The following is a 24,441-nucleotide window of genomic DNA, read 5'->3' as shown; positions in this document are numbered from 1 at the left end:
AAAAATAAATAAAAGCCATCGCCACCTGCGCTCATTCAACATAGCCTAGATTTACGTTATTACTTGTAAACAAAATAACTTTTGGGGGTTCACATACGCTTACAATTATGTGTTGATTCTAGCTTGATGAGTTGCTAAGATTCTATTTGGTTGTGATCTTAGCAAAATAACTATTTTGGATGCAGCAGTTGTTAGCTAGAATGCTAACGCTTATTGACATAGGCTGTAGCAAAAGCTAGCCAAAAAAAACATTTTACTGGTTGAAGTATAATGCAGTTGATTTGCGAAAATGACACAAACATATTAAGCAGGACATGTATATGAGACTTAAAACCCAATTATAATTAAAAAGTATTGTGAAATGCACTCATAAGCAACATGTAAATAGCATTTTTTGTTGGCGTTCTATGAGAACTCCCCAGTGTTCTGGTACCAACTTACGCACGTCGCCGTCGTGGGGCAATACTTGTAACCACAGAAAGGGTTCAATAGGTGTTGGCCAACGAACCATGACTGAGTTGGTGCATACAAAAAGACGCCATTAGGACTACTATTACTTGCTCTCTATATGCGAACGGTCTGGACACTCAGATCAGATTTTGTTTTACTTATAAATTATTATTATAGATTATTTTTTACAACCGGTCGTTACCATGACAATCACCCCAAATGTTAAAGGAACAGTGGAATCTGTGTTCTATTTCAGAGGCTACATTAAGTGTGAATGTGCGTATCGGATATGGGTCACGTGTGGACATTCAGAAAAAAAAGATTGTCTATAAAGAAAATCAGATTTGTGTTTTTAGGGCGGCTGTGTAAACACAGCCTAAGAGAGTTGGGCCTATTCATAATGGAATTCTCTAGTCTACACCACCGATTAAAGATGATGCACTCCCATCACCATTTATCCTCAGAATTCAGCTTATTCAAATTCAATCCATTGGTAGACCACAGCGCTTGTAACACCAGGGTAGTGGGCTTGATTCCCAGGACCACCGATATGTCAAATGTATGCGCACATGACTGCATGTCTCTTTGGATGAAAGCGTCTGCTAAATGGCATATACAGCATAATGAATTGTTTCATGGGAATTTCTATTGCCTTTGTAATAATGATGTCATTATCAATGTTACATTGTCTGACCTCACTATGCATCATCTTCGTCCATCTAATTACTTTGAGTGGGTGGGAGTATCATGCATAGACAGAACAGCGTAAGCCTGACATCCAGGGACTATACACCCAGAATATGCTATTCCGTTCTTTTGAAATACATTTGATTTGTATTATGTTTCTTAGTTAAGATGTGCCTAAACAATGGATCATTTTTGTGATGGTCAATATTAAATGGAAGTATTACTGTTTACATGTCGCGGTTCCAAAGGCACACATCAGAGACTTGTATGGCTGGAGATACAACACATGTTTATGTTCATGGTAAAGAACTGTGACAGCGCAATGATTTGCACGACAGTTAACGGCTAACACAAATGTCATGACCGTCACACCCCCTACTGCTGCTTCAGTTTTTGTAGGCTTCATGACAGTGTTCTACATACTTTTATTCACTGTTTACAAATCAAAGGGAGAATTCACTTAATAAAACAGCATCCTCTAGTTCATTGTGCTTTCATCTTTTCAACACAAGAAAACAAGAAATTGTCTGAAAATCGATTTGAAGACAAGTATAAAATGAAGTTTTAAACAATACTTTTGTTTCTCTGAAAGGTGACTATTTTCTCCTGCATGAATAGAAGAAGTTGGGAATGAGCCTCAAGGCCACTTAACAGTCACATGTTGTCCATATCACATTCCAAGTCTTTGGACAAAAACTAAAGTCGGTCAAGTGTCCGATCTCTTTACCAAGTCCTCATTGGCTCTGGAACGGAACCCTGAACCCACATTCTCCCATGGATTTAAAAGGCCCAGTGCAGTCCAAAATGCAGTCCCCCCCCTAGGAGGTTGGAATAATACTGTGAAAATGCCCTGTTAGAGTAAGCCGTTTGAAAAGACTGCCTAAAATGTCAGTCTGTTTTGATGAGATGGAGTTTTGGCCTGCCTGGTGACATAACCAGAAGGTAAATAAGAGAGTTCCAACCTCTCTGCCAATAACAGCTGGTTTTCTCCCTCCCCACTCAGACCACACCCAGACAGGCATGGGAAGATAATTGTTTGAGAAATTGCTCTTTGCTATGAAGGTATTTTTGTTTTTAAATAACACGGTCAAAAATTAACAATCACAGTAAGATACTTAATTGTGACCCATAAAATAGTCGATATTGAAATACAGCTGCAGTGGACCTTTAATAATGGTGAAATTAGCAATCCATGGCAAGGAGTGTGAAGCGCACACCTCTGGAATTGGAACGCAGCCTTAAGTCTCTGGAACTAGAATCTGTCTAGTTACCCTCCTCCACAGTTCTGCCAAAGTATTCCTTCTGGAACTGTTGGAACTCATCCTCTGTGAACACAGACTTCTCCCCGGAGGCTTTCTTGACCGTGCGGTCCGGACGGTGGCGAGACTGCCGGCCCGAATTCTGGTTGACGATCTGAAGGGGAATAAGAGGGGAGACAGTCTTCATCATCTTCATTTCTTAGACTATGTGATCCACCCATAAGAGGGTCACGTTCATTAGGCGCTTAGAAGAAAAGTGGACTGAAACAGGGATAGGACCTTTCCAATAAAATTAAATAAAAAAACACTACATTTTTGCTTCCCGTTTCAAAATGTTAAAACATTTGTTCCGTTACAATGAACACAATCCACATGTATCTACAGTTATTTTTACCAAATCAATCAAAAGTCATGACAGGGACCAAAGACCTCAACCAACTATCCTCCATAGTAGTAGTAGTTAGAGGGCATGACATTTGAACTGTCAGACTGTCTCTTACCTTCATAGTGTCGGAGTCTGTAGCTCTGAAGCCCGTCCCCAGGAAGTACAGCAGGTTGGAGCTCAGATGGCTCTTCCCCTGCTTCTTCCTGAACTCCTCTGGAAACACAAAGACATGACATCACAGTTCAGAGGTCAAGACGAAGTCCATGACACAGACACTAAAAATGATATAACCTGAGGAGTTTGCACAGAAGGCCTACGCATAATCTATGGAAACACAAGATGGAGACAAAAGAGGATGGTAAGGAGTCGGCCCACGAGGCTGACACCAAGTTTACAGACAGACTAGACCAGGGTTCCTCAACTGGCGGCCCGTGTGATTCTATTGATTTGATTAGCGTTTAATTTTTATTATTATTGGACAGACTGTAAAAACAAAAGCAAATCAGCTCCAAGTGATTTTCATTTTCAAGTTCCAAAGTTTTCCCACATATAATAAAGAGTTACTGTATGTGATCGTATACAAATGTAAGTAAGGTTTGAAATGATTATGTTTTAGTCATATATTATATGTTTGGACTTCTTGCGGTCAATTTGCAGCAGTGGTTGATAAAGTCCCCAATTGTCATTCTTGAGTAAAAGTAAAAGACACCTTAATAGAAAATGACTCAAGTGTACTTAAGTATCGAAATGATGAATAATTTCTAATTACTTATATTAAGCAAACCAGTAGGCACAATGTGTTTTTAATTTTATTTACAGATAGCCAGGGGCATTTTCCAACACTCAAGACTGCTAGATCAGAGGCGGTGTAATGACCAGGGATGTCCTCTTGATAAATGTGTGAATTGGACCATGTTCTGTCTCGCTAAACATTCAAATTGTAAAGAGTACTTTTGGGTGTCAGGGAAAACGTATGGAGTAAAAAGTACAGAATTTTCTTTAGGAATGAGTTAAGTAAAAGTAGTTAAAAATATTTCGGTAAAGTACATATACCCCAAAAACGACTTAAGTAGTACATTAAAGTATTTTTACTTAAGTACTTTACACTACTAACTTGCAGTCTATAAATTATTTGTAATTATGTTTCGACCCCGTGACCATCTGCTCAAGAAAAAATAACATTCTAAATTGTCACGTGGCTGAATCTAGTTGATGATCCCTGGACTAGACCATGAGGCTGGTACACTGACATCAGCTTCACAGACAGACTAGTCCCCTCAAATGCAACTGTGGACCTCAAAGCCAGTTGCATTTTTTCATTGTTCCCCTCTAATCTGGGACTGATTTAGACCTGAGACACCATAACACAAAGTCATATAGGGTATAGTCTTACACATATGAGAAACAACATTGGGTGTGGATACCATGGGAACATGTGGGTCTGAACAAGTGTGATGTCATTAATGTTTGTGGAAATGTATTCATGTAAATTTTAAGTTGTTTATTGTTTTTGTGTAAAAAAAAAAGATTTAAAAAACTGCAACAAAAAAGTTAAATAAAATATTACAAGAAAAATAGACCTGGTACACCAGGTGGGTATAATTAACTATCAGGTAGAACAGAAATCCAGCAGACTCCGAATCTCGTAGGGTAAGAGTTGAATTCCCCTGGACTACACCAGGAAGCTGATACACTGACACCAATTTCACAGACAGACTAGTTTCATCTTCAGACACACACGTCAAAAAATAGCTAAGAGAAGAGGATGATCCTCAACCCAAGAAAAAACAAACATTCTAGCTAGTTGCCAGAACATAGAAATAGCATGAACAGAGACCATAGCAATATAATAACTAGACTATATTTATATGGACCAGACCATCCCCTACACAAATAAATGCATTTGTTTTTCTGCACAGTAATACTTTGTGCCTCTGAACGCGTTGGTTGAGCCACTCACCCACAGCAGACTTGATCCTCTTGTCTTTGACGGTGGCCTTGCTCTTCCCCGGACCGAGACGCCCCTGCAGCCGCCGGACCTGCCTGCTGACGCCCTGACGGTTGCTGCTCACCAGGCCCATCACCTCAGCCTTGCTCGGTGTGTGCTTCTTCTTGGCCGCGCTCTTCTGCTTCTTGCTACCACCTGACACTGCGGAGGGAGAAAGGGGGAGCGAGAGAGACATTTGTGTAGGAGACATTTTGGACTGCTTATGTTATGTGCTCATGTATGTTGTGTATGTAGTCTGTCTAGGGATGTTTCACATGGGCTAATAGGTCACTGGTCACGTGTAAATAGGCACACAGTGGTGACCAGGAAGTGTCAGCACAGATGACACCACTTTGCATAGAATAAATTCTGTAACAATGTGAACCCTAGCATGGTCCAAACACACCAACACAGTCGTGAAGAGGGCAGAAAGCTGAACAGATTTGGCCCTCAGATCCTCAAAGTTCTACAGCTGCAAACATCTCCTGAACAGCTTCTACCCCCAAGCCATAAGACTGCTTAACAGTTCATCAAATGGCTACCCGGACTATTTACATTGACCCCCCCCCACATTTTTTTTTTGTTCACTGACTATGCACACTCACAAATACTGACACACACACTACATACATATACACACAAACAATGCATACGCTCACACACACAGATACACTTTCAACCCTGCTGCGGCTACCCTGTTTATTATCTATGCTGATTGCCTATTCAATTTTACCCCAAACAACATGTACATTTTACTACCTCGTACACCTGCATTGACTCAAATCAAATGTTATTGGTCACATACACATGGTTAGCGGATGTTTATGCAAGTGTAGCGAAAAGCTTGTGCTTCTAGTTCCGACCATGCAGTAATATCTAATAAGCAATCTAACAACTCTGTACCGGTACTCCTTGTATATAGCCTCCTTATTGTGATTCCATTGTGTTAGCTACTATTTTTTAAATCTAATTATATATATATATATATATTTTTTTTTCCCTTACTTTTTAACTACCTTTTTGGATGCATTCTCCAATTTGTTAGGTCCATAATCCTAACTGGGTTGACATTTTTAGCCTAAATTTGCCATAGTTCTGTGAATGAGCAAGATTGAGCTTGCATAATGGTGAACACTTGAACAGGATTTTAACTTGTCTATTAAATATATATTTTTCTCTCTATAATTGAACCTAACAGGGTGAACATTTATGAGTTGGACCTACAGACTAACAACATGAAACATGGACAAACCGATAAAGCTGAGTGTTTATATTTATTTAGCTTTGTACCATAGTTTTCCCATCAAATAAATGATGACATTTCCTGAATGTGGTGTCATTGTAGGAAGGGGTTGTTTTGTTAAATGGAGAATTACAACAAAAAGGGTGGAAAGTGATAACAGGGAAACACAGAAAATATATAATAAATACAATGATCATGAATAAACGTTAATGATTAAAGATGTTATAGTTAAATATTATGGGTTATATTTCTTGTGGAAGTAGATAAATAACACCTGGGGACGTGACAAAAACGCCTACATCCACTGACATTTATTTTTTTAAATCCATAAAATTTCCTTTCAGAATCCATATTTTTGTGTTTTAAAGGTACAAAACACCTGGCATTATACGTAAAGCCTTTGGAATCCAAACTTTACACTAAATAAGAACTGATATGTCCTAGGGGCAGAAAATGCACCTCAAAGTAGGAATGGCCCAAATAGCTAATGAAACCGTGGTTACTGTAGATAATTTACCTTTTATGTCATCGCTTAGCAACTCCAGTCCCCTCCGAATCATTGATGCCGACATGTTGATATGCACTTTACTTTTTAAATAACAAACATGTGAGTAAACGTTAAGATTTATCCAGCAAATCTAGCAAAACTATCTTGCTTCTGTAACAAAAATATGTGAGCTCAACATCCGGCGAAGAGTGTTTGGGGATCACTACTCGGGTGAAAACTATTTTCAAAGTGCCCCATCACAAAATGGTTCCGGATTGTTGTCAAAATACCTTTCGCTTTTGGAAAAAATGATGACATGTCATAGAAAACACATAAGGTCATGTTAATGAGGTTATTTAGCCGTATTATTATTTAAACATTATTTAAATAATGCTTTATAAAGTTCATGATCTGATCCTATTTGAATTGGTTGTGGATACGGTGGAAAAATGTGGGTCTGAGCAAGTCTGATGCCATTAATGTTTTTGGAAATGTAAGTAAATGTTAAGCTGTCATATGTTTTTGTCTATATATGTTTGGGTAAATAAAATATTACAAATTACGCACAATTCCATATGAATACAATTGAAAAAACATGACAAAAATACCGAGTAAGCCAATTTATATAAAGTTGACTTGCTGTTAATTTTGATGAATGTCTGTTGGCCATATGGTAACGCCCTCATTCATTTTCAGCTGTAACTACAGGCTGTGCATTGGGGGCGTGTTATTTCTCTTGGGACAGCTCTCGCTCTCTCTCCAAACCCGTTTCTCATTCTACCTGTATCACCTTTGCAACAGTCGGGAATTACACGTTCAACCATGGCGCTCCAAGCGAGGGCTATCGTCGCATCCAAGTGGCTTCTCGATGCCGTCAAAGACCAACGGGTCGGACCAAAACTCCGCGTCTTGGACACGTCTTGGTACTTACCCAAACTCAGGCGCAACGCCAAGAGCGAATTCAAAAAGAGGCATATCCCGGGTGCAGCCTTCTTTGACATAGACCAGTGCTGCGACAAAACATCTCCGCTGGATCATATGCTGCCGTCCGAGCGCATTTTTGCAGATTATGTTGGAAATTTGGGAATTGGAAACGATACGCACGTCGTGGTCTACGATGCTAGCAACTTCGGCGCGTTCTCTGCGCCTCGAGTTTGGTGGATGTTCCGAGTTTTCGGCCACAGTTCTGTCTCGGTTCTGAATGGAGGACTCAAAAACTGGGCGAACGAGGGACTTCCAGTGAGTGACCGGTACTCCCGACCCGAGCAGACCGAATTTAAGGCCTCTTTGAACCGATCCTGGGTGAAGACGTACGAGGACATCCTGGATAATCTGGATAGTAAAGAATTTCAGGTGGTCGATGCCAGACCAGGGGGGAGATTCAGAGGGGTGGATCCAGAACCCAGAGACAGTGAGACACACACACACACACACACACACACACACACACACACACACACACACACACACACACACACACACACACACACACACACACTGAACGTTCATTGATGTTATCTCACACACTGTAAATACCTCAACAGAAATCAAATGTATTTGTCATGTGCCGAAAACAACGGGTTTTCGTGAAATGCATACTTACCCTTTCCCAACAATGCAGAGTTAAACTTTTTAAGAAAATGCACAAAAAAAGAGAAACACGAAAGGTGTAGCCTACAATAGGTGTTTAACTTCAAATATGGAGGCGTGCTCATGTCACCTTATTAGTAGATAATTTAGCATTTGATCAATGCTGCTGAAAGGCCAACATTAATCAATAGGCCTAGACCAGCTACTGGTCACTGAGTAGCCCACTCCTCTCCTTCAATCCTCTCGGATCTCTTCCTCCAATGAGCTTTGACCCATAATCAACAACACAATAGACTGACAGATTGCTCATGTTAGTTGATCCAGTTTCTCTCAGCTGTCATGTTGAGATAGATAATAGGTGTGTTATTGATGAGATGTGGACTTCGTCTGGCCCTGGGGCACAGAGCTGCTGAACGTGTGACTTCCTCCTCGTACACTGGCTGCATTCTATGGTTCACTACTTTTGACCAGGGCCCATAGTGCACTACTTTGGACCAGAACCCTATGTAGGAAATGGAGTGTGATATTTGGATGCACTCTTGGTCTGAAATGTTACTTACTGCCTGTCAAATCCTTTCTTCCTCTGTCCTTGTTTCCTCAATTCCTGCCAAAGCTCATTGGAGGAGAGGATCCAAGGTCCTTCCTTTGGCCATTTTCCTCCGATAAGCTTTGAGTGGAATTGAGGCGACGAGGACAGAGGAAGGCTTTGCACAAGATGGCGTTTGCAGACACAAGCCATAGGCCTCCTTTGTTTGCACAAGCTGATAAGCAAACATGGAGGTTGGGTCATAAATCAGAACATCTGTCAGCACAATTGTGTACCATACACATATACGCATTCATGCACACACACACACTAGTGAACGGAGTGGAAACGCAGCATATAGTAGTAGTCTGAATACGATTCTGTAGATTTGACTGTTGCACTTGATTGGTATTGTACCAGTTTAGAGCATACCCCTTGTTGTGACACTCTAGCCGTTCCAGGTGTTCTAATCTAACTTGTTGTCACGCTCTATTCGTTCTAAGTGTTCTAAATTACCTCTATGGTGATTGGGCTTATGTGGCTGTACTTTAGTTATTCTGAAGTTGTCCTACACACACACATTATGTACGTGCTCTTTCACACATTTCAGTGTTCATCTGCCTATAAGTGTCTCTTCGGCTGGGGACTTTGACCTCTTGAATATTCTCTATTGGCATGGAAACGACACAGGAAGAGGGAGCATTTTTAGACTGGAAATTCACCCAGCAGCACTAACCCTTTCCCTCTATTTGTCCTTTTTGTCATCCACTCACTCTCTTCCTCCTCTCTTTCAGATACTGAGCCAGGCCACATCCCTGGCTCCATCAGCATGCCCTTCTCCTCCTTCCTGTCTCCGTCCGGTCACCTCCATCCCCGTGAAGACCTCCAGACCATGTTCACCCTGGCTGGCGTCGACCTCTCCCACCCGCTCTGCGTGTCCTGTGGGTCGGGTGTGACTGCCTGCCACGTGGCCCTCGCCGCCCACGAGTGCGGGCACCCTGGGGTGTCTGTGTACGATGGGGCGTGGTCCGAGTGGTACACCCGCGCCGTGCCCGAGCATGTGATCTCTGTGGGGTTTGGGAAACACTCCCCTGTGTTTGAATGAGGGAGGAAGAGGAATGTGTGATTTTTGGATGGGGAGGGAGAGGAAGCTCACTGTGATTGGATGATTATTGGACAATAGTTAGAACCTGCCTTACCCCCCAAGCCGTAGCCACAGACCTAGGATCAGCGTACCCTCAATTCTTATGGAGCAATGTAAAACTAGCCTTAGGTCAGTGTCTAGGGGTAACTGTATCCTACTGTTTGGACTAGAGGGGGTTGGTGACGATCACATGTCATAGAAGGTCAGTTGGAGTTTGAATTCACGTCAGTTAGTCAGTCTTTCATTAAAGCCTTATCATTCACACCAGACAATGACATCACTCATTTCCTCAACACGAGGGGAAGTGGGTGGCCCCACTGGACAATCCAGTACCTCTGCTAAACAGTGTGTGGGTCTGGTCCTCACGTATAGATGGATGGGGCTGAACCCCACACGCCTACACAAACCTTAAGACATTCTGTAGTCATATCAATATTGTAATGTCACTGATTTTAATTTCATTTGTGAATAACATGGTTGAATTCTTGTACACATCTGATATTAAAAATAAGTTCTATAATAACTATTAAGCCTCTGCTGTATAAATAAAGCACCTGTATACGGTTGAAGGAAGACTATCATGTAATGAACAGTCTCATTTCAGTTTCTTGTGGAGGAGAAAATCGATTAGTTGTTACACCAAGGCCATACTTTATTCATACTTTGTCCACTTGATGGCGGCAAAACGTCTTTGTTCTCTCTTGCTCGCTCTCTTTCATTACCTAAGTCACATCAAGATATTTTCAAAGCTTTTGCACCTGTTATTTTCAGAGGAATAATAAAAATTACACTTAAAATTTCACAATAGTAGAAGTAATATCTGATGCTTTAGAAAAAAGGAACAAGAACAGAGACCGAAAGAAGAACTTATATTTTTACCAAAAAATTCTTCACCCCCACTTCTGACGAAGGGAAGCAAGATCACAGCGTTGATGACGTGTGTGTGTGTGGTTTCAGTTGAAACTAACTGAAACCACAGAAATTCCTTTTCAGTCAACAATCTCTTTTCTGTTCACTCATTTACTTTTCAGAGAAGGCAGTCAGATGTTTTTCTCCTCATTAAAGGGTTTGAATCATCCGGTAGCGGAGAGACAAGACTGATTCATCATTAAGCACGTGTCCTTCAGTTCAGAGTGAAACGTAACTCAACCGTAGAGCATTGAGAAGCCGGTGTTTCTGAGACTACAAGAAGGTCCACTATACAGTAAGGTAAGAGTCTCTTTGAATATTCATATACAGATGTAGGATCTTAATTTGATTAATCGTTTAATGCTTAGAATTTTCCTGCAAAGTAGAAAATGCAAACTTGTAGTGTAAGGTTGAATAAGGCTTCTAAAGTTTGTCATTTCATTTACATTTAATTTACATTTAAGTCATTTCCTCTTTAACAGACTTGATTTGCCTTAACAAAAATTGTATCAACCCCTACAAAAATGTCCATTATAATTCACATTTCTGGTTGCTGCTATAGCAAACTGTCTCAAATTAAGATCCTACATCTATGATGTATTCAGGTGGTTATGGATTACATTTATTGTTCAAGCAAAGTTACTCTGCCTGTGTGTGTGTTTGAGTGTGATCAATTGGAAGACACAGTATTACACAGTTGAGCTAAAGATCATTGTGTTGCTACCGTGTTGTCATGTGTTGCTGCCATGCTATGTTGTCTTAGGTCTCACTTTATGTAGTGCTGTGTTGTCTCTCTTGTTGTGATGTGTGTTTTGTCCTATATTTTGAACCCCAGCCCCTGTCCCCGCAGAAGGCCTTTTGGTAGGCCGTCATTGTAACTAATCATTTGTTCTTAACTGACTTGCCTAGTTAAAGGTTTATATATAAAACATGTAAAATCATGGTACTGATGATGACACAGAGAGCGGAGTTTTTACAATATTGCATACCGATCCTCCGATCCTTTGGGGCCCATTGAGACGTCCAGGCTATGTGCTACCACAGTGTTCTGCCACCCTGGTCCCAGAGAACCCAAGGCTTTTAATCACTTTTTCAAGCTTTGTGCATATCTTTCTCTAAATATATATTATATGTTTGATATACTCCTGTACTATATGCCAGCCTTTTTGTTCTGTGTTAGTGCTGGGCTGCACCAAAACCCTGCACATCGTTTAGATTTCTAGGATCAAGGTTGAAGACCACTGTCCTCATAGTGGAGGGGGCTAGGAGTTGATTAGGGCCTCATTATGGAGGTTGCTGAGGGATAATTCGGGCTTCATCATGGAGGGGGCTAAGGGCAGATTAGAGCCTCTGTGGGGGAGGCTAGGAGTTGATTAAGGCTTTATTATAGAGGGGGCTATGGGTTGATTCGGGCTTTATTATAGAGAGGGCTATGGGTTGATTAGGGCTTTATTATGTAGAGGACTAGGAGCTGATCTGGGCCTGGGTTTACTAGGACAGGATGTTCATATAGAACTGGAGCAACACCCTGCACACCTTGTGGGCTCCCAGTAGAGTTGAACTGGAGACCGTTGTCCTCATTGTGGAGGGGCTTTGGAGTGTGTTCCTAATGGCACCCTATTCCTTATATTGTGTACTACTTTTAACCAGGGCCTCTAGGGTATATAGTGCACTATATAGGGAATAAGGGTGCCAGTTAGGATGTAACCTAGGGGTTGATTTGGTCCAGTGTTTAAGTAGGACAGGATGTACACACCCAGCCACAGGTACAGAGGAAGTCAAAGACAAGAGGGGGAGGAGGGGAGAGAGTGTTGGTGGAAAGGAAGTCAGAGAGAAGATTAGGAGGGGAGAGTCAGAGAGAAGATGGGGAGGAGGGGAGAGTCAGAGAGAAGATGGTGAGGGGGGGAGAGTCAGAGAGAAGATGGTGAGGGGGAGTCAGAGAGAAGATGGTGAGGGGGGAGTCAGAGGGAGGAGGGGGAGGGGAGAGTCAGAGAGAAGATGGGGAGGGTAGGGGGGAGTCAGAGAGAAGATGGTGAGGGGAGAGTCAGAGAGAAGATGTGGAGGGGGAGTCAGAGAGAAGATGAGGAGGGGAGAGTCAGAGAGAAGAGGGGGAGGGGGGAGTCAGAGAGAAGATGGGGAGGGGAGGGGGGATGACAAGAGATGTGAGCACCCCAATGTCTAAACACCCCAACATTCTAAATAGTAACATTTGGGCTGTGAAAAAGTTGTATAGTATGTGAAATGTCAAAACTGTAAATACCAGCATGTCATACTAATTTAGTATTTTCATCTAGTAGAATTCACTGCACACTATTGAGGAACAGAATCGTGTTTTGGAATCCACGTGAGTCTGACAACAGCTGATAATCAGCTGAGGGTACTTGCTCTACCAAAATGAAGGAATGGCCGGAATCAACACAGTTGTGTTTCAGATGACACATTCTCAGTAGGATGAAGCTAGTTTTCTGTTATTTGTTGCTGACTGCATACACTTATACTAAATAGTATGCAGCACCATTAGTACACAGATTATCACACAGTATGCAAGTAGTAGGCAAGCCAGATTTCAGACACTGCCAGTGAGGGAGTGAGTGGGTGGGATGGGTGAGTGGGTATATACTCTTAGAAAAAAGGGTTCAAGTGGTTCATTGGCTGTCCCCGCAGGAGAACCCTTTTTGGTTCCATGTAGAACCCTCTGTGGAAAGGAACCAAAAGGGTTCTATTTAGAAACAAAAATGGTTATTCATTTCCCCTATAAGGACAGCCTAGGAACCCCTTTAGGTTCAAGATATCACCTATTTTTCTGTGAGTATAGTGTAGAGCCAAAAAAGGAGAGGAGGAAGGGGGGGGCGGTGAGAGGGTGAGCGATGTACATAAGAAGAAGAAGAAGAAGGGAGGGGTGTTAGTATGTGGTTTGGTTTGGGAGAGGATGAGAAGAGAGGAGGAGGGGACGGGGGTGTTGGTTTGTTTGTTATTGGAAACAGCTTGTAAACATTCTGGGAAACGAGGACGTTGTGGTTTTCTTAACTGCAGCCCGTGTGTGTGCGTGTGCGTGCATGTGTGTGTGTGTATATAAGCATGTGTGTTTGAGTACTGTGTGTTCATGCATGCAGAATGTGTGTGTGTGTGTGTGTGTGTGTGTGTGTGTGTGTGTGTGTGTGTGTGTGTGTGTGTGTGTGTGTGTGTGTGTGTGCGCGCGTGCATGTGTGCGTGTATATAAGCATGTGCGTGTGTGAGTACTGTGTGTTCATGCATGCAGAATGTGCTTGTGTGTGTGCATGGATAACGTGTTTTGTGAGTGTGTGTACGTTAAGACTGCACTTGCGTTGGTGCTTGCGTGGGCATGTGTGAGTGTGTGTACGTTAAGACTGCACTTGTGTTGGTGCTTGCGTGGGCATGTGTGAGTGTGTGTACGTTAAGACTGCACTTGTGTTGGTGCTTGCGTGGGCATGTGTGAGTGTGTTCTCTGCGATATTGACCTTTAAACTGTTCTCTCAGAGGTTGATCATGTCTGCTGTGCTGTTTCACTTCACTGAAGGGAACTTCCTAATGTCTGACCCAGAGACCAGTAAGAGGGACCATCAGGGTCAGTATTCATAAAGAATCTCAGAGTAGGAGTGCTGATCTCGGATCAGATCCCCCCCCTTCTGTGTTTTTAACTGTGGCCTAAAAGGCAGAACTGATCCTAGATCAGCACTCCTACTCTGAGAGGCTTTATGTATACAGGCCCTGGACAGTAGCCTGAGTGCCAGACTGTTTGCGCTATCATGCCAACTCCCTGTCATGCCAAACAAGAGCGCCAACAGATCTGGTATCCGGCTATCAGGTTAAGGCAGGAAGCCCTGATCTGGGACCAGTCTCACAGGTTAGGCCTGGAAAGCCCTGAATTGGGACTGTTGGTACATTTGACATCGAACACGACATCAGAAGGCTTCACAGCTAACAATGTACAGAAACTAGTGGCGGCTGGTGGCAGACTCATAGTAATGGCTGGAACAGAATTAATGGCAGGGTATCAAACACATCAAACACACTGATTATATAGTATGTTTGATACCCTTCCATTAACTCCATTCCAGGCATTATTATGAGCCATCCTCCTCTGATATAAACATTTTGCTCTTGCGCAACATTCAACCACCTATCAATTTATTACAATCAGTTCAAAGGAATGTTACACAGTACTGGTATTCCTTGTAGAAGCGTTATAGCCACACAGGGTGTGCATGCTTTTGTTCCAGCCCTGCACTAACATATCATCCAGGTTATTCATTATCATCATCACAATCTTCTTCTTCCTCACCCTCTCAACACATCTTGTACCTGTTAGATGGTTGTTTATATAACAGAGGAGTGGAAACGTCACATCTTCACAGGCTGAACATAACATCAGTCTCTCTAACCCCAGTGACCTTTTACTAAATACCAAGACATGAGAGAATGGTAGCAAACAGCACACTGCCCATCAAATCAAAGTGTATTTGTCACATGCGCTGAATACAACAGGTATTATGGGGTATTACAGTGAAATGCTTACTTACAAGCCGTTAACCTACAAGGCAGTTAAGAAAAATACCAACAAAAAAATAAAATAAAAGTAACAAATAATTAAAGAGCAGCATTAAAATAACAGTAGTGAGGCTAAATACAGGGTACAGAGTCGATGTGTGGGGGCACCGGTTATTCGAGGTAATATGTACATGTAGGTAGAGTTATTAAAGTGTCTATGCATAGATAATAACATAGAGTAGCAGCACTGTGAAGGGGGGTAGTCTTGGTAGCTACTTGATTAAAGGTTTTGGAGTCTTATGGCTTGGGGGTAGAAGCTGTTTTAGAAGCCTCTTGGATCTAGACTTGGTGCTCCGGTACTGCTTACCGTGTGGTAGCAGAGAGAACAGTCTATGACTAGGGTGGCTGGAGTCTTTGACAATGTTTAGGGCCTTCCTCTGACAACACCTGGTGTAGAGGTCCTGGATGGTAGGAAGCTTGGCACCAGTGATGCACTGGGCCATTCGCACTACCCTCTGTAGTGCCTTGCGGTCAGTGGCCGAGCAGTTTCCATATCAGGCAGTGATGGAACCCGTCAAGATGCTCTCAATGGTGCAGCTGTAGACTCTCTTCACGTCGTGCCTTCTTGGTGTACTTGGGCCATGTTAGTTTGTTGGTGATGTGGACGCCAAGGAACTTCAAGCTCTCAACCTGCTCCACAACAGCCCCATCTACGAGAATGGGGGCGTGCTCGGTCCTCCTTTTCCTGTAGTCCACAATCATCTCCTTTGTCTTGATTACGTTGAGGGAGACGTTGTTGTCCTTGCACCAAACGGTCAGGTCTCTGACCTCTTCCCTATCGGCTGTCTCGTCATTGTCGGTGATCAGGCCTACCACTGTTGTGTCATCGGCAACCTTAATGATGATGTTGGAGTCGTGCCTGACCTTGCAGTCATGAGTGAACAGGGAGTACAGTAGTGGACTGAGCATGCACCCCTGAGGGGCCCCCATTTTGAGGTTCAGCGTGGCGGATGTGTTGTTACCTACCCTTACCACACGGGGGCTGCCCTCAGGAAGTCCAGGATCCAGTTGCAGAGGGAGGTGTTTAGTCTGGGCAGGTCACGACTGTGCAAGCCCTGCCACATCCGTCGAGTGTTGGAGCCGGTGTAGTACGATTCGATCTTAGTCCTGTATTGACGCTTTGCCTGTTTGATGGTTCGTCAGAGGGCATAGCAGGATTTCTTATAAGCTTCCGGTTAGAGTCCCACTCCTTGAAAGCGGGAGCTCTACCCTTTAGCTCAGTGAGGATGTTGCCTGTAATCCATGGCTTCTGGTTGGGGTATGTACGTACAGTCACTGTGGGGACGACGTCATTGATGCACTTATTGATGAAGCCAGTGACTGATGTGGTGTATTCCTCAATGCCATCGGAAGAATCCCGGAACATATTCCAGTCTGTGCTAGTAAAACAGTCCTGTATCTTAGCATCTGCTTCATCTGACAACTTTTGTCATTGACCAATTCACTGGTGCTTCCTGCTTCAATTTTTTCTTGTAAGCAGGAATCAGGAGGATAGAATTATGGTCAGATTTGCTAAATGGAGGGCAAGGGAGAGCTTTGTAGGCGTCTCTGTGTGTGGAGTAAAGGTGGTCCAGAGTTTGTTCCCCCTCTGGTTGCACATTTAACATGCTGGTAGAAATTAGGTAAAATGTACAGCTATGGAAGCATATATACAGTTGAAGTCAGAGGTTGAAATACACATTTGCCAAATACATTTAAACTCTGTTTTTCACCATTCCTGACATTTAATCCTAGTAATAATACCCTGCCTTAGGTCAGTTGGGATCACCACTTTATTTTAAGAATGTGAAATGCCAGAATAATAGTAGAGAGAATGATTTGTTTCAGCTTTAATTTTTGAATCACATTCCCAGTACACTCAATTAGTATTTGGTAGCATTGCCTTTAAACTAAAGCTGAAACTTGGATCAAATGTTTTGGGTAGGCTTCCACAAGCTTCCCACAATAATTTGGGTGAATTTTGGCCCATTCCTCTTGACATAGTTGGTGTAATTGAGTCAGGTTTGTAGGCCTCCTTGCTCGCACACGCTTTTTCAGTTCTGCTCACAAATGTTCTATAGGATTGAGGACTGAGCTTTGTGATGGCCACTCCAATACCTTGACTTTGTTGTCCTTAAGCCACTTTGCCACAACTTTGGAAGTACGCTTGGGGTCATTGTCCATTTGGAAGACCCATTTGTGACCAAGCTTTAAGTTGCTTCAATATATCCACATAATTTCCCTTCCTCGTGATGCTATCTATTTTGTGAAGTGCACCAGTCCCTCCTGCAGCAAAGCACCCCCACAACATGATGCTGCCACCCCCGTGCTGCACGGTTGGGATAGTGTTCTTCGGCTTGCAAGCCTCCCCCTTTTTCCTCCAAACATAACGATGGTCATTGTGGCCAAACAGTTCTATTTTTGTTTCATCAGACCAGAGCACATTTCTCCAAAAAGTACTATCTTTTCCCCCATGTGCAGTTGCAAACTGTAGTGTGGCTTTTTTATGGCGGTTTTGGAGCAGTGGCTTCTTCCTTGCTGAGTGGCCTTTCAGGTTATATCGATATAGGACTCGTTTTACTGTGGATAAAAGAACGTTCATCTCTAGGAGACAGAACGCGTCTCCTTCCTGAGCAGTATGACGGCTGTGTGGTCCCATGGTATTTATACTTGCATACTATTGTTTGTACTGATGAATGTGGTACCTTCAGGTGTTTAGAAATTGCTCCCAAGAATGATTGAGACTTGTGGAGGTCTACAGTTTTTTTTCTGAGGTCTTGACTGATTTCTTTTGATTTTCCCATGATGTCAAGCAAAGAGGCATTGTGTTTGAAGGTAGGCCTTAAAATACATCCACAGATACACCTCCAATTGACTCAAATTATGTCAATTAGCCTATCAGAAGCTTCTAAAGCCATGACATAATTTTCGGGAATTTTCTAAGCTGTTTAAAGGCACAGTCAAGTGACCCACTAGAATTGTGATGCAGTGAATTTTAAGTGAAATAATCTGTCTGTAAACAATTGTTGGAAAAATGACTTGTGTCATGCACAAAGTAGATGTCCTAACCGACTTGCCAAAACTATAGTTTGTTAACAAGAAATTTGTGGAGTGGTTGAAAAATGAGTTTTAATGACACCAACCTAAGTGTATGTAAACTTCCGACTTCAACTGTACATATGCAATTTTTTAGAAGTATATAATATATGTTTTTGCATGTTATTTTTTAATTAATTTGTATCCCATATCAGTTTGCAAACAATGTAAAAAATAAATGTTTTCCTTGAGTTAATTAATCTGCATACAAACATGGCCTCTTTCTTGAGTAAGGCAGCTCCAATATGCAGGTGTTCCAGCCTAGCTCAGTGCTTTCTGTGGTGGAGGAGCGGCCAGCAAAAGCACACAGCATAGGCGTTTTCTCTAGTTGTGCCTTGGTTGGCTCAATGTTCCGTCACTCATGGGGACACTATGTCACTGCCGAATCTACAGGGAGAGCTAGGTAGTTGCCTCTCCAAGAAGGTTGAAGGTCATTGGCCACAGATAAAATGTCAAATCATGTTACATATACTGTAGCTTTGATTGGACTGATGTCAACATCATACTTTCACAATCTTAGCTAGCAAGCTAGACAAACAGTCATCATCATGAATCACCTTGACAATCTACTGTCAAATCCTTTTCACATTATAGATAAAAAGTATTGGTGCTCATCGGCCATTGGACATAAACATTATACAACATGTCGGAAATTGCTAATTCAACAATGAGTGGTTTGGAACGAATCAATGGCTAACTACAAGAGTCACAAAGCAATCACCCTTTTGCTTTCTTTGCTTGCTATTCGGTAGAGAGGGTGTGTGGTCCAAGTCTGGGTTTAAGGATTTAAAACATCTGTCTGAAAGGCTCTCTTTTCCAAGCTGAAATGGATTAACATTCACATGCAACACCAAGTCAGAAAGGTTGAATACATTGGTCATGTAGTCAATCCAGCATGATTTCTGCTGCATTCAAGACAACTGGCAACTAAAACAGGCTCAGACTGGAAAAAGACGTTTTGAACGGTCATCCAACCTGAAATTCCAAGTCGGGAACTCTGGCCTCTTTCTAGATCTCTGACCTGAAGAACACTGACGTCATGATTGTTTGTTTGATTCCGAGTTTCCAGTTGTCTTGAAAGCAGCATAAATCCAGAGAATGTCTGACTTTGATGACAAAGTTTTCCCACAAGAAGGACCACTGCGCCACATTCAAGTGAGCACAGTACAACAATGGTTGTGTCCAACAATATGTCTTGTATACTGCTGGATAAATAATGTAATATGCCAGGGAGTTATGTATACAGTAGCTAAGAATGTAATAAAAAGTGTATGTCGTGTAGTCAGCTGTTAGTAGCCCATAAGACCTCATCCTAAGAATTTGGTACCTCTCCCCCTTAGAACTTTGTCAGGCATATGTGTATAGGTGGCAGGGAAGTCAGGCGCAGGAGAGTCAAACGGAGTGTAAAATGGAGTCTTTTAATAATGTCCTAGTAACATGCTCCATAACACTAAACAGGAAAAGAACATAAACAAAATATGGGTACGAAGACCCGACGCGCACCTATACAACAAACAATACTGACAATAAACAATCTCTGACAAAGACATGAGGGGAAACAGAGGGTTAAATACACAACAGGTAATGAATGGGATTGAAAACAGGTGTGTGGGAAGACAAGACAAAACCAATGGAAAATTAAAAAAGGATTAATGATGGCTAGAAGATCGGTGACGTCGAATGCCGAGCACCGCCCGAACAAGGAGAGGCAACGACTTCGGCAGAAGTCGTGACAAACTTAGCCTACTGTTCTGACTTGGTGGTGCACATGTAGCCTATAGCCTGTTTTAGAGAAATGTCATCATTGAATATTGTAAGCGCTTTCATTGTGTGCTTATATGCCCCCATTATTTATCCTAAGGTTCTGACTTGGTGTACAGGGAGAACACTGTAAGAATGGCCGATGTTCTGAACTCTGTCCCTGTACATTTCAAAAGTGCTGAACAAATAGTTATATCGACTACTCGCTCATTAATATCTTAATCGAAATGACTGCTTGCCTCTTATCCGCTCATCGTTCCCTTATGCCATAGTTTGTACATCCCAATTGCTATATTGCTTTTATAGGTTTATCTCAGTACAGTATCTTATTCATAATTTTAGACAATGTTGGAATGATTTCATTGTTTTGCTTACTTTGTGTTTTATAATTAGCTCATGTGCTTTTCTTCACGAGGAGGGGATACTTACTATAAAATGTTGCTGGGTCTGTAACCATGTTTGACAGTGACACTCGTCTCATTCCAATAGTTTTTATCCACAAAAAGTTCAGTAATAGATGTATGCAATTCCAGTTGATATTGTTTTGTTTGCGCTGCCTGTGCGTGGGTATAATGTATATGAAAGTGGATGCTCGTGATGGTGTTTTCCTTGACTTTTAGACCACATAGGCCTAGTAAAATAACAAAATGACTTTACTGGCATGTCTTCAGTTTCCGTTTGCCTCACCAAGATGTTATGCTAAAATCACCACTGGTATGCGTGTGGCATTGATACAACTGACAACACTTAATCACCACGCAAACAGAAAATTAATATACACCTTTTTCCCTCCCTTATGGTTCCTTCTGTTTTCCATCCCAAATGGCACCGTATTCCCTACATATTGCAGAGCCAAATGAGCCCTGGTCAAAAGTAGTGCCCTATATAAGAAATAGGGTACCATTTGGAACACTAAGCCACCTGTTGCTAAGGTCATGTCTCCTACTGTGTTCTAGAATGAGAAAAAGGACCAGGAAGAAGTCATAATGGTTCTATGGTGTCTCTATGTCATCCTGCTCCTCCCCCTACTAACCTGCTCCAGCCAACCACAGTCCTGTAAGTCATCAATACCCTTCACAATGCATTACAACACATGTATAACGACTTTGAGGTTAAAGTGCAGACTGTCAGCTTTATTTTGAGTGTATTTACATCCATATCGGGTGAACCTTTTTAGAAATGACAGCACTTTTTATGCATAGTCTACCCATTTTAGGGGACCAAAAGTATTGGGATAAATTCACTAATATGTGTATTAAAGTAGTAAAAAGTTAAGTATTAGGTTGTATATTCATAGCACTCAATGATTATATCAAGCTTGTGACTCTACAAACTTGTTGGATGCATTTGCTGTTTGTTTTGGTTGATAACGTTGTCATGTCTTTATTGAACACACCATGCAAACATTCACAGTACAGGGTGGGAAAGTATGTGAACCCTTGGATTTAATAACTGGTTGACCCTCCTTTGGCAGCAATAACCTCAACCAAATGTTTGCTGTAGTTGTGGATCAGACCTGCATAACGGTCAGGAGGAATTCTGGAACATTCCTCTTTACAAAACTGTTTCAGTTGAGCAATATTATTTGGATGTCTGGTGTGAACTGCTCTCTTGAGGTCATGCCACAGCATCTCAATCGGGTTGAGGTCAGGACTCGTATTTTCTTCTGTTGAAGCCATTCTGTTGTTGATTTACTTCTGTGTTTTGGGTCGTTGTCCTGTTGCATCACCCAACTTCTGTTGCGCTTCAATTGACGTACAGATATCCTAATATTGTCCTGTGAAATGTCTTGATAAACTTGGGAATTAATTTTTGCCGTCAATGATATGTCCAGGCCCTGAGGCAGCAAAGCATCACCAAACCATGATGCTCCCTCCACCATACTTTACAGTTGGGATGAGGTTTTTATGTTGGTGTGCTGTGCCTTTTTTTCTCCACACATAGTGTTGTGTTCCTTCCAAACAACTCAACTGTAGTTTCATCTGTAAACAGAATATTTTGCCAGTAGCGCTGTGGAACATCCAGGTGCCCTTTTGCAAACTTCAAACGTGCATCAATGTTTTTTTGGAGAGTAGTGGCTTCTTCTGTGGTGTCCTCCCATGAACACCATTCATGTTTAGTGTTTTACGTATCGTATACTCGTCAACAGAGATGTTAGCATGTTACAGAGATTTATGTAAGTCTTTAGTTGACACTCTAGGATTCTTCTTAACCTCATTGAGCATTCTGCGCTGTGCTCTTGCAGTCATCTTTGCAGGACGGCCACTCCTAGGGAGAGTAGCAACAGTGCTGAACTTTCTCCACTTATAGACATTTTGTCTTACTGTGGACTGAGGAACAGCAAGGCTTTCAGAGATATTTTTATATCCCGTTTTATGCAAGTCAACGATTCTTAATCTTAGGTCTTCAGAGATCTCTTTTGTTCGAGGCATGGTTCATATCAGGCAGTGCTTCTTGTGAATAGCAAACTCAAATTTTGTGAGTGTGTTTATAGGGCAGGGCAGCTCTAACCAACATCTCCAATCTCATCTCATTGATTGGACTCCAGGTTAGCTGACTCCTGACTCCAATTAGCTTTTGGAGAAGTCATTAGTCTAAGAGTTCACATACTTTTTCCAACCTACACTGTGAATGTTTAAATGATGTATTCAATATAGACAAGAAAAATACAATAGTTTGTGTATTATTAGTTTAAGCACACTGTGTTTTTCTATTGCTGTGGCTTAGATGAAGATCAGATCAAATTTGATGACCAATTTATGCAGTAATCCAGGTAATTCAAATCAAATTGTATTAGTTACATGTGCCGAATACAATAACCTTACAATGAAATGCCCCCTAAGCAACAATGCAGTTAAAAAAAAAAATGGGTAAGAATAAGAGATAAAAATAACAAGTAATTAAAGAGCAGCAGTAAAATAACAATAGCGAGACTATATACAGGGGGGTACCGATACAGAGTCAATGTGTGGGGGCACCGGTTAGTGAGGTAGTATGTACATTTATTTTTTTATTTTTTTCACCTTTATTTAACCAGGTAGGCTAGTTGAGAACAGGTTCTCATTTGCAACTGCGACCTGGCCAAGATAAAGCATAGCAGTGTGAACAGACAACACAGAGTTACACATGGAGTAAACAATTAACAAGTCAATAACACAGAGAAAAAAGGGGAGTCTATATACAATGTGTGCAAAAGGCATGAGGAGGTAGGCGAATAATTACAATATTGCAGATTAACACTGGAGTGATAAATGATCAGATGATCATGTACAGGTAGAGATATTGGTGTGCAAAAGAGCAGAAAAGTAAATAAATAAAAACTGTGGGGATGAGGTAGGTGAAAATGGGTGTGCTATTTACCAATAGATTATGTACAGCTGCAGCGATCGGTTAGCTGCTCAGCTAGCTGATGTTTGAAGTTGGTGAGGGAGATAAAAGTCTCCAACTTCAGCGATTTTTGCAATTTGTTCCAGTCACAGGCAGCAGAGTACTGGAACGAAAGGCGGCCGAATGAGGTGTTGGCTTTAGGGATGATCAATGAGATACATCTGCTGGAGCGCGTGCTACGGATGGGTGTTGCCATCGTGACCAGTGAGCTGAGATAAGGCGGAGCTTTGCCTAACATGGCCTTGTAGATGACCTGAAGCCAGTGGGTCTGGCGACGAATATGTAGCGAGGGCCAGCCTACTAGAGCATACAAGTCGCAGTGGTGGGTAGTATAAGGTGCTTTAGTGACAAAACGGATGGCACTGTGATAAACTGCATCCAGTTTGCTGAGTAGAGTGTTGGAAGCAATTTTGTAGATGACGAAGTCGAGGATCGGTAGGATAGTCAGTTTTACTAGGGTAAGCTTGGCAGCGTGAGTGAAGGAGGCTTTGTTGCGGAATAGAAAGCCGATTCTTGATTTGATTTTCGATTGGAGATGTTTGATATGGGTCTGGAAGGAGAGGTACAGTTATTAAAGTGACTGTCCATAGAGGATAAGAGAGTAGCAGCAGTGTAAAGGGTGAGGGGGGGGGGCAGCAATGCAAATAGTCCGGTAGCCATTTGATTAGATGTTCAGGAGTCTTATGGCTTGGGGGTAGAACTGTTTAGAAGCCTCTTGGACCTAGACATGGCGCTCCGGTACCGCTTGCCGTGCGGTAGCAGAGAGAACAGTCTATGACTGGGGTGGCTGGAGTCTTTGACAATTTTTAGGCCCTTCCTCTGGCACCGCCTGGTATAGAGGTCCTGGATGGCAGGAAGCTTGGCCCCAGTGATATACTGGGCCGTTCGCACTACCTTCTGTAGTGCCTTGCGGTCGGATGCCAAGCAGTTGTCAGGCAGTGATGCAGCCAGTCAGGATGCTCTTGATGGTGCAGCTGTTGAA

At 42.2% G+C, this 24,441-nt stretch overlaps 3 protein-coding genes across 5 annotated transcripts in view; 2 read left to right on the top strand and 1 right to left on the bottom strand.

Annotated features, from left to right (window-relative positions):
* Positions 1–1,542: 1,542 nt before the first annotated feature.
* On the bottom strand, positions 1,543–6,741 carry rps19bp1 (ribosomal protein S19 binding protein 1). The gene is made up of 4 exons (XM_035760617.2): positions 6,529–6,741; positions 4,742–4,930; positions 2,897–2,994; positions 1,543–2,550 (listed from the first exon to the last, which is right to left on the bottom strand). The coding sequence occupies exons 1-4, from the start codon at positions 6,581–6,583 to the stop codon at positions 2,401–2,403; spliced, it is 492 nt and encodes a 163-aa protein (XP_035616510.2). The 5' UTR covers positions 6,584–6,741; the 3' UTR covers positions 1,543–2,400.
* A 427-nt stretch (positions 6,742–7,168) lies between these two features.
* LOC118374238 (3-mercaptopyruvate sulfurtransferase-like) lies at positions 7,169–10,284 on the top strand. The gene is made up of 2 exons (XM_052513233.1): positions 7,169–7,909; positions 9,409–10,284. The coding sequence occupies exons 1-2, from the start codon at positions 7,321–7,323 to the stop codon at positions 9,717–9,719; spliced, it is 900 nt and encodes a 299-aa protein (XP_052369193.1). The 5' UTR covers positions 7,169–7,320; the 3' UTR covers positions 9,720–10,284.
* Positions 10,285–10,480: 196 nt separating this feature from the next.
* Positions 10,481–24,441, top strand: part of LOC127927220 (interleukin-2 receptor subunit beta-like) — a 22,409-nt gene continuing 8,448 nt past the window's right edge. The window contains exons 1-2 of one of the 3 annotated variants that reach the window (XM_052513206.1): positions 10,481–10,962; positions 21,029–21,128. In XM_052513206.1, the coding sequence (XP_052369166.1) occupies positions 21,059–21,128 (70 nt within the window). In that variant the 5' untranslated portion in view covers positions 10,481–10,962; positions 21,029–21,058. Of the gene's footprint in view, positions 10,968–21,028; positions 21,129–24,441 lie in introns of all 3 variants that reach the window. The other 2 variants (XM_052513205.1, XM_052513207.1) reach the window with 2 other exon arrangements.

Source organism: Oncorhynchus keta, unplaced genomic scaffold (genome assembly GCF_023373465.1).
Source record: "Oncorhynchus keta strain PuntledgeMale-10-30-2019 unplaced genomic scaffold, Oket_V2 Un_contig_992_pilon_pilon, whole genome shotgun sequence".
Classification (NCBI taxonomy): domain Eukaryota; kingdom Metazoa; phylum Chordata; class Actinopteri; order Salmoniformes; family Salmonidae; genus Oncorhynchus; species Oncorhynchus keta.
Note: the sequence above shows the minus strand (reverse complement) of the source record. Positions and strands in the feature narration are given on the sequence as shown.

What these genes read in the sequence shown, in the direction of transcription:
- LOC118374238 (XM_052513233.1), top strand. Translation starts at nt 7,321, where the DNA reads ATGGCGCTCCAAGCGAGGGCTATCGTCGCATCCAAGTGGCTTCTCGAT. An exon ending in GGATCCAGAACCCAGAGACA is followed by an intron (nt 7,910 to 9,408) that starts GTGAGACACACA and finishes CCTCTCTTTCAG; the next exon opens with ATACTGAGCCAGGCCACATC.
- rps19bp1 (XM_035760617.2), bottom strand. Translation starts at nt 6,583, where the DNA reads ATGTCGGCATCAATGATTCGGAGGGGACTGGAGTTGCTAAGCGATGAC. An exon ending in GCTAAGCGATGACATAAAAG is followed by an intron (nt 4,931 to 6,528) that starts GTAAATTATCTA and finishes CTCCCTCCGCAG; the next exon opens with TGTCAGGTGGTAGCAAGAAG. An exon ending in CAGACTCCGACACTATGAAG is followed by an intron (nt 2,551 to 2,896) that starts GTAAGAGACAGT and finishes ATTCCCCTTCAG; the next exon opens with ATCGTCAACCAGAATTCGGG.